We start from the raw sequence: 20,666 nt of genomic DNA, 5'->3' as shown, positions 1-20,666 counted from the left end.
TGAAATCTGAAACGACGTAATCACTTCCAATTGAATTCTGGCGCATTGTTGCGAAATTGGTGCTCAATCTGGAAAAAATGCAGTTCTTTTTTTGGTTTCGCTGGTGTTCGATTAATTTACAGTGGATTAATAAAAGGTATTTCGAAATCCGATAACTTTTTTTAAACTGGACTGACCGACCTGAATTTTTCGGAGATGTTAGAGATGTTAGTTTATTGTACAACGACAAAAATACTATCTTTCGAAAATTTTGCTATTACTTGAAATGAATGATTATCTTCATTTTTTATCCGAATTTGCAACGAAAATTTAAAAAAATTTAAAAACTTTATCCGTTTTAAACAAATTATACCGTTTTGAGGAATGTCCGAATACTTTTCTTTTATCCAGTGTATGTACTTCAGGAAGAAAAATGGCGTTTTAAAAATTAGTTCTAAAGAATTTAATAGGCCTTGTTAACGAATTTTTTTAATAACATAGCAAATATGATCGACACAAAGCAGAAGAACCAGCAAGGTTCACGAAACTTTCACTGTACCCCGGGTCTAATGAAATTCGGAACGAAGAATATGAGTTTTCGCGGAATTTGAGCTGTGTAAAGACGGCCCATGGAAAGAATCCTTGCACAGGTATCGCTATACAATTTTCTCCGAGGTATCCGGAAAGAGCTGTATCATCGAAAATGTCTTCTGTAAACGACGTGTTTGCGCAAACCTTCTAGGAAATATTCTATCAGAAATTGTAAGAACAACTGTAAAATATATTTTACGTTTTATTTCTCTCTTTAGACTGTGAATATCGCGAGAAACTGCCATCCTTGTGCAACAACTGCTTCCCCATTTTTTTTTTTTAAATACGGAGATAGATCTATATAGTTGGAGATAAGCAGAACTCTCTGATTAAATAGATTCAAGCTGATCAAATATTATTTTTGATGTGCCAACAGCTCTTGATAATTAAGCTACGTATTTTATGGTTTCCAGATAAACACGAGAAACTGAATTACGAATAGGTTTTAGTGATTACAGTCATTAAAAGAACAAATACATTTCCGTTTAAATCTTGCTTCTCGTAATTAAAACAAGCAGTATTTAGTTTTCATGAAAAATCTGCATTTTATTTTAAATAACAAGATGTACGCTTACTTTCCTGGCTGTAGAAAATGTTGAAGAGAAGAACCTTCTCCGAATTGCACATCGTTTTCAAGGTCAAAAGCGACCGCTGCATTAATTAAATCGATCAAAACTTAATTGTGTGTCTCTCTCGGCTCTAATTGGGTATAAAATTCGGTTATCGTTCATAGAAACTCCAAGATCGTTAGATAAGAATAATAGTTTAATATCAATACGGACGCGTTTCAATATATCGACTATCACAAATACAAGACAAACGTACTCCAAAATGGCGGTCGCCGTTCCGTCAAAGGTAGAAGAAGGTACGATAAAAAAGAGCAGCTGGTGTGTCGGGTTCTGGCAGTTCACCCTTCAATTTGGATAGCGAGGCCGACTTTGTGCCCGCCTCGTTGCACGTTCGTGCAGTCGACGTTGAAAGACAGAGACGCCGTGATTTGGTCGGCGAGCTGTTGTTGCAGGCTGAATCCCAGTTGCAGATCCGTGTTTAACTTGAACCGGAACGTCGATTTCTCATCAATGATGTATTTCGCCGCCGCGCCCAGCGTGTAATCTTCGTTCCCGCCGTTTTTGTACATCATACCGTTAACGACAGCCTCCCACTGCTCGTTCACTTAAACAACAATGTTTGCACCATCGTTATTCGACGTCAATAGTAAATATTAGACCGCGCGTGGATCTTCAACAATTTAAGAATTTATTATAATATTATATAATTCGATCGCATTCGCATATGCGACTTTATTGGAGGAATTCTAATTTATTTGGTAATTGGTGGTATTATTCGTGAATATAATTGAAATCTGTAAAATAATTAACTATATTAGTGACGCAGGGCCACGCGAAGGGTTAAACTAATTTTATTATCTATTCGAAACGTATTCAAATGCAAACGTTACGGCAGGTTTTATGAATGTGTCCTTATATCTGTAACCAGTTCAAATATTTATTGAGAGCGTGCGATGTTTATCAAAATGGGCGAAAAATTTATAAAAATGGTTTCGTAAAATTTCGATCAATTTTCGATCAATAAGTAAACCGGTATCGATCAATTTTGAACGAGAGGAATTGATCGATTTCAAATGGAATAGTTCAAGGATCAGTTTGAATCATCGCCATTTGTTTATACGCCAATCGTTTGTTTATACCGCTTTGTTTTCAGCCTTAAAAAAAACAGGTTCTCCTGAAACATGGAAGCCCGCAGCCGTAGAAAAAGAACAGCAGTTTTCGAATACGTCAGCGAATAAAATTTTTCTTGAATCTGCATGGCTAATGTAGTTGGCAATTTGCAACTGCGCGCCGTGATAAAATCGATATTTTGAAAAACTAAATATATCCACAGAAGCTTTCTGAAAAAAAGGAGGTATGAGTAAACAAAACTCGAAAGTTTGCTACCTGCAGCATCGGCAGAGATGTTTGATTTACCGGATTCAATCAACCCTATCGTTTACATACGGGTCAAGCATGTAACGAAGTCGACATTTCCGAAGCCGATGCGTTTCGGAAAAACCATGTACGGTTAAAAAAAGGACACGAGTAAATAAATTGGAAATTCTGCCTTAGGAGACAACATCGAGTTTCCCGATTTAATTGGGTCACCGCAAGGAAAAAGAGAGAGAGAGGGACGGAGAGAAAGAGAGAAGGAGAGAGAAAGAGAGAAAGAGAGAGAAAGAGAGAAAGAGAGAGAAAGAGAAAGAAAGAGAGAAAGAAAAAGAAAGAGAAAAAGAGAGAAAGAGAGAAAGAGAGAGAAAGAGAGAAAGAGAGAGAAAAAGAAAGAAAGAGAAAAAGAGAGAAAGAGAGAAAGAGAGAGAAAGAGAGAAAGAGAGAGAAAGAGAGAAAGAGAGAGAAAGAGAAAGAAAGAGAGAAAGAAAAAGAAAGAGAAAAAGAGAGAAAGAGAGAAAGAGAGAGAAAGAGAGAAAGAGAGAGAAAGAGAAAGAAAGAGAGAAAGAAAAAGAAAGAGAAAAAGAGAGAAAGAGAGAAAGAGAGATAAAGAGAGAAAGAGAGAGAAAGAGAAAGAAAGAGAGAAAGAAAAAGAAAGAGAAAAAGAGAGAAAGAGAGAAAGAGAGAGAAAGAGAAAGAAAGAGAGAAAGAAAAAGAAAGAGAAAAAGAGAGAAAGAGAGAAAGAAAAAGAAAGAGAAAAAGAGAGGGAGACGGAGAGAGAAAAATGGACAGCGGGAGTAGCATCTTCGTCTCTGTCAGCGAGGAGAAAAATCGAGGATAGTTGTTTATGTACTGTAAAGCGCGCGGTTAGCTCGCGCGTCGTTAATTAGAGAGACAGATAATTGCGTAACGCACGCATCGTACGAATATAATGAGGTGTTCGTTTACAGCTTGCACGGCAACGAACGCTGCTACGGTCGCGGATTCGTAATTAGGGGCCCCGCGACGAGAGCACACCTGCAATTACACATCGTCATTCGAACTCACGAATTCGTAGCTACGGCCTGGAATAATTTTTGTATGTTTATTAATCCGGAATAATGTCTTCGCGCGTTCCCTCAATCCGCGCGGAACACTGAACTTCATGCATTTTAAACAAACGCCGACGAAGAAACCCGAATCGTTTACCAGCAATGCTTTGAAGACAGCGAACGCTCGTAAATTTGACATTTATAATTAGATCTTTTCATACATTTATTAGTAAGATCGTGAGAGAAAAAAAAAAAAATTCTAGTTTAAAACGATTAAAATTATTCAGAGTTTCTATTTCTCGAATGTAATGAAGATCGTTCTTATTTCGTACAGAGATCCGCGGTCTGTTCAGAATGCTTTAAAAATGTTATTTTTAAATTAAACGGTTACTATCTTGAAATGGAAAATACACTTGTAATTTTCAAATGAAAAGAAATATTATAATACTGGAATCGAAAGAGCATTTGTTGTTTTAAAATGAAAAGAATAATCGTGATTCCGAAATCGAAAGATCAAATGCAATTCTAAAATTAAAGTTCTGATTCTGAAGTTGCGATAATAAAGTTAAAAGAAAGAAACTTTTGTTTTAACTGGAATTGACAATGTTGCATTGTTTCTGCTTGGTACGTAGTAAAGAAACCATTAAAAGAAACCATATTACCAGGTTCAGATTGCAAATAATTATCGACAACAGCTATAATCGAACAATGTAATCACAATGACGATGATTTCAAAAAGATGAAAAGTATTTTCCAGTGTGCTATACGTTGACAAGTGGAAATATAAATTATTTATCGCATAAATATTTAAAACAAAGTACCACATTCTTCCATCAGAATTAAATATTTTACAAAATTGCGAATTTCGTAGGTTACGCCGCGTAACGATTAAACCGCGGATTCTCGTGCAAAATAAAATTTACCTTCGTTCCTAGACTTTTGATAACAGAAGAATCAAATTTTGTATCGACCATCAAATTTGTTTCATATACAAACAATGTGTATAAAATCTCCAAAACGCGAGTTCATCGAGAAATCGAGAACGATGAAGCGTAGGAAAAGTCTGCGGGGACGAGAAGCATCGAAAAACTGGGCGGTGGACATTGAAAAACCGGAACGGATGGGACGAGAACCGAGCAAAGAAGCCGACGGCAGACGAGAAAAAAGAATCGGGATCCTATATCCCGCAGCGGTCGTTACTCTGGGATTATTTTCACCCATTTCCTCGTCGTTTATTTTCGTCTTGATAAAATCGTAATTACATTTCCTTCCGCGGCGGTAGACGTCGAGATTACGAACCCGCGCGCCGGTAACTGGCGCGGGTACATAGGAACGATGTATCATTTAATCGCGGGAAATAAGGATAACAGGTAGACCGCTTTAAGCCTACAACAATTCTCGAAGCAAGTTTTGTGAGCGTAATTACGAATATCGATTCCGGCGGCATGGCGGAACGACGCGGCGTGCGGCAGCCCGGGCAAAATGGTCGCAGAAAATTATGCACGGCGGGGCTTTGTGCCCGTCGTCGCCATCCATCGAACCGGTCGGATCGGAATTCCCCGTTCCTAGTATTCATTCGGAAAAGTATTGGCCTTTCTCGCGGAATCGTTTCGTTGTTTCATCACCGCGCAATCGGCACTGGGGATTTCGCGCGGAACGGGCTCGCGGATACAATTTTCCGCGTAATATCGGCGCGGAGTGGAACAAAAATCAAAATTTCCGCGAGCCAATTTTTATCCAGCTTTTCCGGCGATCCACTACTTAAAATTTAAATAAACCCTAATTTGCATTTTATTTCTGCACTCGGGCTCGGTAAGCAGCTTGTCGATCGACTGCTTTGCAAAGTTCGACCATAATACTTCATTCGCCACGTTTGAAGATGGTCGATTTTAATGGCCTTGGAATTATGGGGTCGCTCGGCCTTCGAATATTCGCGACAGACTTTTTTCACATTGCGAGGGCACTTAAAATGCAAATGGATGCGCTGTGAAAAATATTAAGTGCCTTCGAGACAATTCGATTTTTCTCTTAACAAATTTGCGCTGCTTGTTGATTCTAATTGCCTCGAATTATGGGCTCACTCGATTTTCGAAAATTCGCAGTAGAACTTGTAAATTGTGGGGACACTTTTGGGGAAAAACATTAAATGGCTTCGAAACAATGCGGACCATTCGGATTCGAATTACTTTTTCCCTATGGTATTGGCATGGATAACGAGGTAATGGGAAGAAATTGCATTTCCTTGTCCGTCTCGATCCGAAGCACAGGTAAACCGGCAGGTTAGTGTTCCCTCGTCTGAAGCAGAACGGGACCAATTCCAATACTTGTCGATTAAATTCCTTGCGGACAAGGAACTCGTTAATTAACTCTACGTCCCGAAATCGATAATTGGGAAGAAGTTTAGAGATGCTGAACAACGCTTTAATTGATTCCCGTAGAAACTATTCGCCGGCAGAAAGAATTTCATTCGCGAGACGGCTTTTTACTGGAAAAAATTAAGGATCGTTCAATCGAACAAATATCAATTTTTCCCATATCCTGTATGTTCAAGACAATGATTGAAAATGAAATAGATACAGGAAAGAATGTTTGCTGTATAAAAAGAATATTATACAAGTATCAAAGGTGACATAAATTAATTTATATAAAACCGAAACACTGTATGAACATTACCAATCCAGAAACAAAAATTTCCACATTTCCTCTTTTGTGGCTGCATTTGAATAAACTGTGGAAAGAATGTCTTCTAAATAAAAAGAATATTAGGAAAATACTAGTAGCGACATGAAATAATTTCTAAAAATTCGAGACTCCCCACGAACATCACCAACGTGTTCCTCCAAACTGTTTCCTTAACAAACGTTTCCTCCAAACATCACCAATCTGTTTCTCTTCGCCTTTCTCCTGTTCCTCTTTGCCAAGATAAACTTGGCAATTGTCGTAACGAATGTCTCCCGAAGAATCAAATCGCTAAAAGTAAACATAACAAAATCGATAAAGAATTGAGATCTCGTGAACATCTCCACGATGCCTCCTAAATAAACGGAGTACCACAAAAGCGTCTTCTTTTGTTCGTTGTTTAGCAACTCCTGGAACGACAATTTTCCAAACGAAGGAAAGAAAAGCGAAGGAAAGGAAGGGTAAAATAGTCAAGCATCTCCGGCGGACACAGTAGGTGCTCTTTATCAGCGGCTATGGCACGGATCCGCGACGTACCCTTTAATGAAATTGCAATCCCCTTTGCATTTCCTCTGACAAGAAGTTTCCTTTGTGAGGGTTCCATCTTTCCGCCAATCCGACATTCCCAGCGTTTAAGCCGCGCGCGTAGTGGACCAAAGTTCGTGAACAGATTGCCATCGTTGATCCTGTTCCGTACCTGGCCGGAGGTCGGTGGTACCGAAGAACGAGCATAGCGTGTCGTTGCTTTTTCCCCCTCGAGAAGAAGAAGAATAATAATAAGAGGAGGCGAAAGAGGGAGAGAGATCACGTAGCTGCCGAGGAAATCAGCTTTCAACTCCCAACTTCCTGGAACCCAGACCTTGAACTCGGCGAACCCTGTTTGAAGCTCTACTCGAAGAATCACAAAGCCGACTTGCCCTCCCGAGTACTTGAATCCTTTTATCGGAGATGAGTATGCTCGGTGTTCGTGAGCGGAGTTACCTCGTTCTCCGTTTACCTAGGGAGTTTTTAGTTAATCGAGGTCGGATTGAACTTCATCCCGTGTGAATGTTAGTTGAATTCGAAATCGTGCGGACTGATAATATTTGGAGACAACTGTGTCAGATGAATTACGTCATGAAATCTTCATTGTTGTATGCTTTTGACCGTTGTGATAAACGCAGTTTATGTCTGACACGGTGAACCAATGGTTCTTCATCCTCGGTGATAAACGTTTCATCTAGCATCTTCTAATAGCGAATATGAATCGTTAGTTACTTATTTTAGGCTTAATAAGGAGATAAAAGTTGATCTCAAAGAAATGAGTTCAGAAATATACAGGGTGACCCATAACTCACCCTGAAAGGGGTGATTCCTGAGGTCATTTGAAATAACTTTTTCCTTAGGGAAAATGCAACCCGTGGCTTTGTTTATGAGTTATTAATGAAAAAGAGTGACCAATGATAGGCGAGATCAGCTGGCGCGAGACGGCCGAGCCAATCAGCGGAACTGGGCTTGGTGCGCCCATTGCCTGGACCGCTTCGCGTCATCCGAGCTTGCCTCTCATTGGTCAGTATTTTTCGTTAATAACTTGTAAACAAAGCCGCGGATTGCATTTTCGCTAAGGAAAAAGTTACTTCAAATGACCTCAGGAATTACCCCTTTCCTTACAACATAATTATGGGACACTGTGCATAAAACAAAAATTTTTGAATCTTGGATTTGAATGGATGCGCCTTTCATAAGTTGCAGTTTCTTATTAATTTAAGAATTGCAGCGCTAGATTGTTGAGTGAGATCATTTAAAAATAATTGCTCGAAGAATGGTAGTTTGTAAGGAAGTTGTGGATGAACGTTTTTGGATAGTTACACCGGAGCAATTAAGAGAGCGTCAGTTCGTTAAAATTGCGTAAAATCCATGATCCGTAGCGGGGTATTTAAAGAGCGAATTATTGAATATAAATTAAAGGATGCTTCACCTTTGTATAAAACGGATATTCCACACTCTTGCGGTATCGAGTTGCATCGAAAGTGAAAGTCGGTATCCCCATAGCTGAAGGCCATGCCAATGTCGTTCGTCGTCATCCTGTTCGCCTCTGTGCTGTAACCACCCTGGTAGCCGATTATGAGACCTTTGATGGCGGTAACTATAGAGCCCAGAATGTTCACATTCGAGTTCATGTCGCTGGCTGCAACACAGAACACGATATGCGATAGAGTACGATCACGTAAACGCTTTCGAGAGACCCGTCCCGAGGATTTGCGATTTTATTATTGAACGGTTTATCATCGCGAACAATTTTGTTATCGAACGAATAGTTACACGTCGAGAGAAGTTAATCTTTATCGAACGATTTTCCACGAATGCAACTTGAGTAATTATAAATAATCGAACGGCGTTGATTAATTAACACTCGCAACAGTTAAATGTTTTCCGTTCAATTATCAGAGATCTTTTTGATCTACTCCGACGGCAACCATTTTTATTCCACGGCTGAGCAGTTCGCCTTTGATGGGTCGCCTTCAGTATTCGACGCGTTAAACGAAACGTTGATTGCATTTATTAGCGAGTAGCGCGCGCAGAAAGGACAGTTACATTTTTTCGATAATATTCCTCAGCTTCTGCAAATAAATTCCATGGCTGTGATATTTTGATAAAGGAGAAGATTGAGAACCGAGTGGATGTTCAGATCGAGTTGTTCCCGGACTAATTAACGTTTCGATAACGGACAAACGGTAGGAGCAGGAATATCGCGTTGGAAATGTTTCCGCTTCTCTGTCAGTCTATGGAGGTTTGTTGGTAAACATCAAACGTTTCGTCCCGATTCCCACTATCTTGAACGTCGAAACTCGAATCCAATCGTACGCGAGAGACCATTGTTCCAGTGACTTCGCGATTAGCGTCGACAGTGAAGCGTATCGTGCGAAGTGCATCTTGGATTTTCGTTTCAGTTTACGGACGTTGCAGTTGGAAAAGTGAGCGATCTCATTAGATCTCTATAACTAATGATTTATTTCATTTTTGCGCTGATAGATCGGCGCATAGCTGATTCGATTTTTAAATGTGTTGTAATATTTAGTGTCTCGAGAATGCATGTGAAAGCTAAAAGTTCACACTTCACGATAGATTTCTTTTAGTTTGCAGGAAAATTCGAACACGGTGAAAAATCGATATATCCTAGTCGATAGCTCAGACAAAAAAGAGTGAATGTAATTTTCAGCAGAAGCGAAGCGTTTCCAAATGTGTTCCAGTGGGAGATTTTAATATTTTGAGGATGCATATGAAAGCTGAAAGTTCACATTTTACGATAGATCACTTTTAGTTTGCAGGAAAATTCGAACACGTTTTGAAAAATCGATATATCCTGGTCGATAGCTCAGACAAAAAAGAGTGAATGTAATTTTCAGTAGAAGCGAAGCGTTTCCAAATGTGTTCCAGTGGGAGATTTTAATATTTTGAGGATGCATATGAAAGCTGAAAGTTCACATTTTACGATAGATCACTTTTAGTTTGCAGGAAAATTCGAGCTCGTTTTGAAAAATCGATATATCCTGATCGATAGCTCAGATAGAAAAGTAATTTTCAGCAGAAGCGAAGCGTTTCCAAATGTGTTCCAGTGGGAGATTTTAATATTTTGAGGATGCATATGAAAGCTGAAAGTTCACATTTTACGATAGATCACTTTTATAGTTTGCAGGAAAATTCGAGCTCGTTTTGAAAAATCGATATATCTTGATGAACAGTTTAGACAGAAAAGAGTGAATGTAATTTTCAGTAGAAGCGGCTTTGATTCAATTTTGAAATGTGTTCCCGTGGGAATTTTTGACCGTTCGAAAATGCATACGAGAGCCGAGAGTTTGCGCGTTATGATAGGTTCCTCCTGAATTTCAAAAACGTTTAGAAACATATCGCGAAATCACAGTTTCCGTACTATTAAACAAATTGCTTTTGTTGCATCTAATTTCAACAACTGTTGAGTTGAAACAGCAAAAACAAGCAGAAGAAATTAATTATTTGTTCGGGAAGACGTTGCATTTTCAACGTTTATAGCAATTAGGGACACTTACATTAGCAATTATTGTTATTGCCGGTTCGTTGTTCTTTAATTATTTTCCGATATAGATTTAATCCGATACAGTGATCTCTATAATGAATTATATAACCGTGATTTGTAACGAACTATGCAAATATAAAGTATCGCTTAAGCCCACGTGCGAATTAATTATGTAATCATGTATTGTATTGGTGCGAGTCAATGAATTATCGTGAAACCCGAACTCGCAAAAATTCACGTTCATTCACAGCTGTCGATGTTTGGATATTCATATCGCGACATTAATCTCCGTCCCTAAATTTCAATTATGCATTAATTCCGCGGTTCCATAGGCGGGGAAACATCGTTCCTGAAATCATTAATTCGTGTAAAATCGAGTAACGGCAGGTGGAAAATCACTTATTCAAATGAGGACAGCCAATATTCTGCGAGCAGAACGCGCGAACGGGGATAATTTATTTAACGAACGTTTCGCCGTAAGTACGTAACGTCCAATCGATTTCTCATAACACGACTCTGAGAATACTTCCACTGCCGAAGATCTTTTCGCCCCACAAAATTTTAATGCCCCGAAACAAAATATTTTGTTAAAAAATATCACGATCGCTTAAAATTTCATCGGATTTTTAAATCGCGTTGAGATAATCAATATCGTTTAGAAAACTCTGCGACGACAAATTCGACGAATAATTCATTTAAAATATAAGAGACTGAATTAATAAACGAGAAAATATAATCGAGGAATTTTTAAAGCTGTATATAATACAGTCTTAAATATTATTAGAAATTCATTAAATAAATTACGTACACCAATTAACATTAATTACTGATGAAATTATTTATCAGTTTTAGGAGTATTTTTACGAATTCAAATTATTTCCGAATTGTTCGTAATCGATAAAGGTTAAATAAGACCTTTTCAAATTCAATTTGGAGAACATGTTCAGCACAAAGCTGTGAGAAACATTGCTTCGTTGTATTGGGTTGGCAACTAAGTAATTGCCGATTTGTTCAATGAAATAGAAAATTGTTTTCTACTTGGAATGAAGTTTAATCTGTAATGTATTTTTCATTTTGTTCGATGACCTTTTGCCATCTCTCTGACAACATGAAAATTCCACGCTCGTAGAAAGTCTGATCCTTTTCGGCCAAAAACTGAGTTAAGCGAGATTTTACAGCGTCATCATCGTTAAAAGTTTTACCGCGAAGGGAGTTGTCCAGGGATCGAAATAAGTGGTAATCCGATGGCGCGAGATCAGAGCTATATGGTGGGTGTAACATCAATTCCCAACCAATATCCATCAATTTTTGCCGAGTGGACAAAGACGTGTGCGGCCTAGCATTGTCCTGCTGGAAAATGACACCTTTACGATTGACCAATTCTGGTCGCTTTTCCTTGGCCGCTGCATTCAATTTGTCCAGTTGCTAACATTCACGGATAATAAAAAATAACATAATAATAATAATAATAATAATAATAATAATAATAATAATAATTTTATACTATAAAATTTACAGATATCATAAAAATGGGAGTGAGAGACATCTATAACTGAAATCGGCAATTACTTAGTTGCCAACCCAATATTTCAGCTTGAAAACGTCCTGGGTTGCCGCGTCAGACTTTATTATTTGTTCACACAAGAGTTTCATAGAGCTGTGGTGAATTCAATTGTTCGAATAGAATTTTAATTATTGAAAATTGCGTGGATTACTGGACTCTTCTGTACACTTTCAGAATTTAAATGTAAGCACTTTGCAGCTGTTGCCCATGATGGTTCTGCATTCTGAACTATTGATCCTATCATGGTTCTGCACATGCTTTGTGTAATTTTTGTAGAAAGTACAATTTTCTTGTGTAATTTTTAACATTTTTATTAGACCTGTTAGTATTCACTAATTCTGGTCGCTTTTCCTTGACCGCTGCATTCAATTTGTCCTGTTGCTAACATTCACGGATAACAAAAAATAACATAATAATAATAATAATAATAATAATTTTATACTATAAAATATAACTGTGAAATCGGCAATTACTTAGTTGCCAACCCAATAGAAACGACGGTTGTCGTTTTGTTGCGGTTGTCGCTAGACGTTGCAAGTAACAAATAATGGCGAATGAATTCGCGGGACTCGATTTAGATGACAGGCGAGCATTTGACAACGAGGAAAGAGAGATACGAATCGAATGCACCGAACTCAATACCATTTTTTTTGTTTTCAATGACACGCGCAATCCGCGCGGGAAAAGGGTAATATCCGGTGAAATATTGAAACCTTTCAAAAGCCGTAGGTAGCCGCAACGTCCGCCGTTTGCCCGTGCTTTAAATAAACCGAGCAACGTTCAATTCGTTATTGTTCGTTCTCGCGTTGCCATTAAAACTCGCGCGCGTTAGCCCGTTTCCGTGGTATCGCGCGATCATTCAGTCGGCGCCCGGCAAATTATTTAAAGGCTGAAAGAAACTAACAGATCGAGCAAATCGCGTTGATGTTCTCTTTGACGCAGCTGGCGCCGATTTTTATCGCTTTCGCGGTGGTGCTCGGGTTGTAACTAATTTCCGACCGCAGCCCGACGTCGGCCAACGGGGTCTGGTTCAAAATGTAGCCGACGATGATCGTCCCGTCCAGCGTCCATTTCTCTAGAAACGTCCCGTATTCCTGTGTCTTGTATTCTGCACCTGCGGTGCCAGACAACTGCAATTACGAAATTAGAAATAACTGTTCTGAGCTCGAAAAACGAACGCGAAAAGTCACTCTGCTTCGTCGACAAATAACAATACCGTGTGTTTGGACACCGTTGAAAATTAAACCAGCGAGTGTACGGAGTTCCAATTTTTTTGGACTTTTTCGTCAAGCATCGTAGAATATACACGAATTTTTTGGAACGCGAATAATACGCTCAAAATCGCAGAACTTTTTATTAAAGTGTTCGTTTCGACGAATTTGTTTGAAGTTTTTGTAGTTTGATAAAACGTAATGCGAATTCCGACATTATTTTAAACTGAATTGGTAATTACAACCGATCGAAAGTTTGTTGATTTGTTCGTCGATCTTCGCAGAGTATAAAGGAATTTTTAACACAGAAATAGTAATTAGATGAGGAATTATAGCATTTCTATTGAAGCAACTAAAAAATCTCGCTTTAACAATCGTCGGTAAAATGTAACACGATCATTGAGAATGTTTTAAAAAATAAACCGTATTTACAATTTACCCTTCGTAGATTTGTTGGTAATTCTCAGAAGAATATATGGGATATTTTTCGCGTGCAAATAACATACAAAGCACGTGTGGAGAAATGGCAAAATAACGAGACCTGCTAGGGTTCGCATTTATTAAATCATGCACATCTGCAAGCCCTTGTCTTTGACAGATTTTCTCAAGCGTATAAAATAAAGTCGTTTGAACGCGAATTTCATTTATTCACAAAATATGAAAATAATTCACATAAATTGAATATTCCATAAAACGTTTCGCAAGCATCAACGTCAACACTAATTACACACTAATTGCATATACTTCTTAATAAATTAGAGTGAAATTGGCCTCTTACTTTTTTCGTGTCACAATCCAGTGACAAGTCACTGTTCATATTCAAAGGCTCGCCAGCTTTGGTGCAGGTCAGCTTGACCAGACTTTTGCCATAGTGATAGCCCGTTCTGAACACATTCCTCGCACTTTTTCCCAGATCCGAGAAACTCGGCACGCTCATGATGCATGAGCCGATTCGAGTAGGTCAACGACGAATCACAAAATAGGAGATGATCGGATTAGCTGCAAAATATGGGCATTTTTATTCTGAACCAAAAATAATTGCTGTTCCCCTATGTGCAATTGCACATTACATTTTTTTTTTGTAATTGCAGCGCCGTGTTACTCAATGAATGCTTAATTAGTTTACGTCGAGAAATTGGGATTAATAAATACAGCAACTTGTTGACATAATTCGACGCAGTGAAGAATAACGAGCATTGAAGTGCATTAACTCTGAGTCGTTTAAGGTATTAAAAGGTTTAAGATCTGCTTATAAGAGAGGATCATTTTGTATCTAAATATTATATTTTCTGTTCGAGGTATATTTATTTATACAATACTGTTGAACCATTCATTTGGGTACCTGTAAAAATAAAATATAAAAAAATTATTTAAAAAAAACATCGTTAAAACAACAATACGTATTTAAAATTCCGTGAACATTTTTTGACCCTCCCTTAAGTATGCTGTGATTAACAGACATTAGCAGTCTTTTTCACGCGTTTATAGGCTTTAGCATTGTACTTTATCGCGTCCAGGTTGCAATTGCATTACGAGATGTTCACCTATAGGGGTTAAGAAAGATTTACCAGGCTGCAACGTTGATGATTCCGATCTCGACGACGATTAACGCGACGATCCATCCGACGGCGTGAAACATCGCCGCCCTTTACCTTCGCCAAATCGGTGGATAGCTCGCCGAAATCACGGAGGATATTCTAGTCAACAAATCCTACTTATCAGTTTTGACAGGGATCAGTCGATAACACGGCCACTGACGTTTCTCGCGATTTGGACATCGGCGAACATTACGAGCTCCGTCGTGGAAGGCTGCGATTTCACAATGTCGCTGGTCTTCGAATTTGTTTCGTCCGTGATGCAAGCTGACGTGTTCGATGGCTCTCGTTTCCACGCGAGCAATTAACCCTGGGGAAAATCGAGACCAGTAGCAGAGAAAGAGAATTCTCCGATATATGTGTACATATATATTCACATTCTAATATATACGTATTATATATATATATATTTATTATTTTATTATATATTATTAATATTATTTATATATATATATTACACTATTATATTATTATTGTCTTATCTTAATTATATATATATATACACATAATATACATAATATACATAATATAATAATATAATATATATATATAATATATTATAATATTATGTATATTATGTGTATATATATAATTAAGATAAGACAATAATAATATAATAGTGTAAAATAGTGTAAAATATATATATATATATATATATATATATATATATATATATGTTATATTATATTATATTATATTATGTTATTCATTGCGAGTTAATATTATCAGGTTCAGATTGCAAATAATTATCGACAACAGCTATTATCGAGCAATGTAATCACAATGATTTATTATACAATCGCAGAAGATTAAAAAAGGTTGAGTTCGAGAGAATAACACATTTTCCTGTCACTCTCAAGAGAACCATTAAAAACGATGAAAAAAAATATCAGTTTCTAAAAAAAAAACGAATATATTAATGATTCTCTTGAGAATGACAAGAAAATGAGTAATCCTCTCGAACTCAATCTTTTTTAATCTTTTCCGTAAGCGAGCTTGCGATTAATCCGGAGAAAAATTAAGACTCGTGACTGAGAAACTTTTCTGCCGCGGACACGTTCAGTGGAATCGAGGATGATGGAGAATATCTCTTTGAAATTTTAATTTTTCTCTTGTTGGGATTTCATTATGTTCCTCGTTTTTCGAAGCGAATTTCTAATTAGCTCGGGGGAAAATTAAGTCCAGAGATTGGGGATAATTTGTTCCCGTTTCGATCGATGAAAGAACAATTTTTGTAACTTCGATAGCAAAATCGTTTTTAATTATAATGTCATCGCTCGCGAACAGGACCATCGAATGTGTCAGAGTTTAAGTGCGTAATTATCACGATATCGACATCGATTTCCCAATTGTCGACAAATGGCGCCCGAGCCCCGGTTATTATTCCCCACCGATTAACTGGTTTCCAGATAGCCAATGGAAGGCTTAAATTCGTTCCACAGGTAAACCGGAATTGATAGTCGCCATGGTGAAAATAAAACGGTCGTTTCTAACGGGCGGAAAAAGAACATCTCGACGTACCGAAATATCGGGAACAATAAATTTCATTGAACAATTGATCAAACGTATTTAGAATTCTGTACAATTTGGATCGACTCGCTTCGATGTACCTGCAATTTGACTGCGCTGATGCGTTTGGATTCTAATGTCGCTTTGAAAATTATGCGCCTGAATCTTTTGTTATGAACATTGTTACAAAAGATGTAAGTCTGAATATTTTATTGGAACAATGTCAATGAAATTATAAGCCTGAATATTTGATAATAACAAAGGAATTATAATTTTATTGGAGTAACGTCAAAATGAGTTAGACCTTGAATATTTTATTATAGCAATATTAAAGAACTTATAAATCTTATTGGAACAATGTCAATGAAATTATAAGCCTGAATATTTGATAATAACAAAGGAATTATAATTTTATTGGAGTAACGTCAAAGTGAGTTAGACCTTGAATATTTTATTATAGCAATATTAAAGAACTTATAAATCTGAACATTTGATTAATATCGAAGAAATTCTGTACATGAATATTTTATTGGAGCAATATCAAAGAAAGTTAGACTTCGAATATTTTATTATAGTAATCTTAAGAAACTTATAAGTCTGAACATGTTGTTAGAGCAATATCATTAGATCGTCGATCATATATTATTAGAACAATATCAATGAAATTGTAGCCCTAAACATTTTATTAGAGCAATATCTAAAAAAGTAACGCCTTGAATATTTTATTGGACGAATGTCAAGAATTTGTTGAGATATTGAATATTTTATTGTAGCAACGTAAACGAACTGCAGTCGTAAAAATATTAGAACAATATCCAAGAAATTCAAAGAAATAAAGATTATGTGGCTAAGAAAGTCCGCGTGCAAAAATCAATTCCACGAGGACACTAAATAATAAATTCGCAGATCTCGTTTTTCAGCAACTGCGGAACCCAAGGACAAAGTCTCTTCTGCAGACTCTCCCAGCAGACTCGTATTGATACATTGTCGCTGCTAAAGTTACACCCGCGAGTGTCGACAAAGGCGGGAGCCCGACGGAAACGTGGAAAATCCAGCTCGTTCGTCGCGATAAAAACCGAATTACAATGGGAACAGAAAGATTTCCCGGGGATCCGTCAGGATTGATCTTCCAATACGTCGCGTAGTGGCGGGCTTATCCGGGGATCGTATCGATCCTGGGCCAACAATGTCGACGTCGGACAGATTTTACGTCCACGTTCTCGAGATCGACGAGTTCTCGACCGCGAGGGAGTGGATCTACTCGAGACTGCAACTTTGCAACATTGTCCGGTCGTTCGTGCCTCTTAAGGCGATGTTCCCCCCGGTTCGGTGGCTCGACTTTGACGTATACGTACAGACGTCTCCGAGTTCGAAAAACTTCCGTGGAAAACTGCCCCGGCGAGATTGCCAGAAAAAAAGAAACTTATCAGTTCGATGCTTCTCGCAGCGAGTTAGGCGGATTCTATCGAAACTCTCTTGGGCATCGATTACACGGAGTGTCTCGGTTATTTGTGGCGGAAACCATGGGAAAAACTTTGTCGACGATGCGGCAGAACGATCTTTTTGTTTGGCAAACCAGAGGCTAGTTTATCTAGAATCGATCTGATCGGGGATTTTTATGCATCTGCACACTCTTGCCACGAGGCACCTTTACACGGGATCAAATGTGATAATTGGAACGCGATTTCAGAATGTTGGAGGCGTTTATTGGATTATTTGAATATTCATTAATTAACGTTTGTAGCTCGCAATTATTCGAACGATTTTGAACTATTTTCATTTGATACAACGTACGTGTTCTTTCATTATTCGAGGAAAGAGACGGCTAAACGAATATGAATATGAAAATAACAAAGCACTCGAAGGCGTTTATTCTCGTTAAAGGGTCGAAGGAATGCCCCGAGGCTCGTTAAAGTTTCCTATAGGGAAATTTATTAAAGGGAAACGCTGCTGCCACCGGCATAACCTGGCATTACCGGAAATTAGGCTAACACATGAGACGTCAGTTCGCGGCGATGCCGACTAATTCGTATAATGGGTGCCCCGATGCAACGGGATTCACTTTGACCCTAATCTCCGTTCGTAAGTCTGCTTCGAAGATTACCGAGTCCTTATTGGGTCGTAGGACGTTTAAAAGATTGATTCAATTGAGGCCAGAGAACGTATCGACTAAAAGGATGACCGTCGCTGTCATAAGTTCTTGGAAACCGTATTTTACATCCCCACAGAGTAGGTTGCAAGCAACTTCCCGAGAAAAGTCTTTTTCTATCGTTCAGGAATAAAAGTGCTCAGAAGTTTCTTCCATTTATGCTTCTCAATGGAAAGGCAAGATTACCATTTCTGATACAGAGCACGTAATATTTACTACGCAATAAATAGTTTCAACCGGTCTATTTATTACGAACGTCACATAGAAACAAAGTTATAGTGGTTATTAGACCGCAAATTTTTCGCGAATAATCAAAACTGTCTACGTTAATCGTAAGAAACGTAATGCTGATGAAAATGTCTTTCCTCTTTTATATAATTGTAATAAGTCGAGTAATTATTAAATATTTAAATATATATTATTTATTAAATATATATTTAATAGAATAATATTTTTTTATATTAAACAAAATATTAAATATATATTTAATAGAATAATATTTTTTTATATTAAACAAAATATTAAATATATATTTAATAGAATAATATTTTTTTATATTAAACAAAATATTAAATATATATTAATCATTAACATATAAGTAATAATTCGAATGGATTTGTTTACCTTGTTTGTGACCTCATTTTTGTCGAGAGCGCGTAAAATCGTCGTCTGAAATATAGATAGAAGATCCGATGCACTTTTTACAGAAATAACACAAGCGAAAGTTTTCAAGCATTTGTGTAAAAAATGATGGACTGATACACAGATAAGAAAGTTTGTGCACTTTTGACAAAAAAAGATGAGCGAAGTACAGATGAAAGGTTTTACTCATTTCTGACGACAACAATTGAGAGGATACAGACGAAGACAAATTTTGGAAAATTTAAAAATATCGTTTTTCAAGTAGATTCGTAGATTCAAGAATTTACGAATACAGGCTTCGCTTGTTTGGCGAGCGTTAATTTTGCAGTACGTGCGCCGTTTTATTTGCAATACTGCGAAAATACCGCGCCGCGTTTCGAACAATTGTGCTTCGGGGATGCTCGCATGTCGGCGAAATCACTGATAAATTTATTCGCGCGTTCGTGTCGCGCGTTCACGGTCCCGTCCACGTGCCTGTGCCGTCGTCACGATAATCGTTGGAAAATTGTTCACCTACACACTCTCCCCGTTCGTTGCTCGCGTTTCCGATTACAATCTTTAACACGGGCAGAAGTCACGACATCGAGATTACATTTGCGTTAACACTGATCGTATTCGCGCGGCACTTCGTGCGACCGCATGTCCTACGTGATTTTAAAGGGAAAAGCACCACGTGAAAATAATCTCTTCTCTTGCGACTCGAAAATGAATCGTCGATTTCATCCGTGCTCAAAATTAAATGTAAACCACGCGAAATTAAAAGTGCTGTGTGTTACGATCGGAATTTGAAAGTCGATCTTTAAAGCCCCGCAACTTCGAGGGGCTTAAGGATCGTAAAATGATTTTATACACAGATTGTCAAAGTGGGGAGACTCGCCCCTTTAAAATGAGCAGAAGCAGAACGTCGTACGATTTTTTTTTTTAGCAAAGTTACGGGAGCTCGAAATACAATTTCGCTGTTGCGTTTTTTTTTTAACTTTGCGGGGTAGTTTATTATCACAATTGATCTGGCACAGTTCTAAAATTAACACGTTCGTGACTATCGTTTCTTTCGTTATCTATCTTCGTTGCTGGAATAACGTATTAAACGCAACGTATCTCTATCATGAAACGTTGAAACAATTCAGCGAAACGAAGTCGTAGGCTTTATGACTTTAACCCTTTGCAGTCGAAGCCATTCGAATTCGAAATCCAAAACATGATTTCTGATCTACAGTATTTCTATTTTATATAATTTATTGCGATCCATGCGTATGAAATTGAGCCTGTTGGCAAGTACAATGCGATTTTAATAGTTTTTTTTTAAGTATAAAAGAGTCTGATGCTCTTAGAATGATTTTGAAAAATAGTATACCAAATTTTAGTGGCGCCTCAGAGTCGCCATTCGAGTGCAAAGGGTTAACATTAGACCTATCGAGCTCTAAAAATGTCGTGTCACTGCACTAGAATAACAAAAATGTATTCATTTAAATTTTTCGCCATTTTCATTGCTGTGTAAGCAATTTATTTCGTATAAAAAATGACAGACTGGTCGTTTTGTCCGGTACGGTTGGTTCAATCTAAAAACACCACGTGCAATCAAATTGATTTATATACTTTTACGTAAACGCTGAGATCGTAGACGACGTGTGTAACCTACGTGCGATCATGTTCGTGAGCGTGTTAGTACTTAAAATCTTGCAAAAAAAGAACTGTGCATCAGTCTCGTTGATTAAACAACAAAGTAGGTAAACGATTCATTTG

The 20,666-nt window shown here is 37.7% G+C and overlaps 2 protein-coding genes across 4 annotated transcripts in view; one reads left to right on the top strand and one right to left on the bottom strand.

The window, feature by feature from the left end:
- LOC117220078 (uncharacterized) overlaps positions 1-20,666 on the top strand; it is a 69,376-nt gene that overhangs the window by 13,763 nt on the left and 34,947 nt on the right. The gene's annotated exons all lie outside the window — the stretch shown is intronic.
- On the bottom strand, positions 1,318-14,866 carry LOC117220079 (non-selective voltage-gated ion channel VDAC1). The gene is made up of 5 exons (XM_033469757.2): positions 14,597-14,866; positions 13,807-14,027; positions 12,722-12,947; positions 8,178-8,387; positions 1,318-1,743 (listed from the first exon to the last, which is right to left on the bottom strand). The coding sequence occupies exons 2-5, from the start codon at positions 13,963-13,965 to the stop codon at positions 1,478-1,480; spliced, it is 861 nt and encodes a 286-aa protein (XP_033325648.2). The 5' UTR covers positions 13,966-14,027; positions 14,597-14,866; the 3' UTR covers positions 1,318-1,477.

The sequence above is a fragment of the Megalopta genalis genome, chromosome 10, assembly GCF_051020955.1.
Source record: "Megalopta genalis isolate 19385.01 chromosome 10, iyMegGena1_principal, whole genome shotgun sequence".
Taxonomy (NCBI): Eukaryota; Metazoa; Arthropoda; class Insecta; order Hymenoptera; family Halictidae; genus Megalopta; species Megalopta genalis.
Note: the sequence above shows the minus strand (reverse complement) of the source record. Positions and strands in the feature narration are given on the sequence as shown.

Excerpts from the sequence above, each read along its gene's own strand:
- LOC117220079 (XM_033469757.2), bottom strand. The coding sequence starts at position 13,965 with ATGAGCGTGCCGAGTTTCTCGGATCTGGGAAAAAGTGCGAGGAATGTG. Across the intron at positions 12,948-13,806 it reads TGGATTGTGACACGAAAAAA|TTGTCTGGCACCGCAGGTGC; the intron begins GTAAGAGGCCAA and ends TCGTAATTGCAG. Across the intron at positions 8,388-12,721 it reads CAACGCGATTTGCTCGATCT|CCAGCGACATGAACTCGAAT; the intron begins GTTAGTTTCTTT and ends TCTGTGTTGCAG.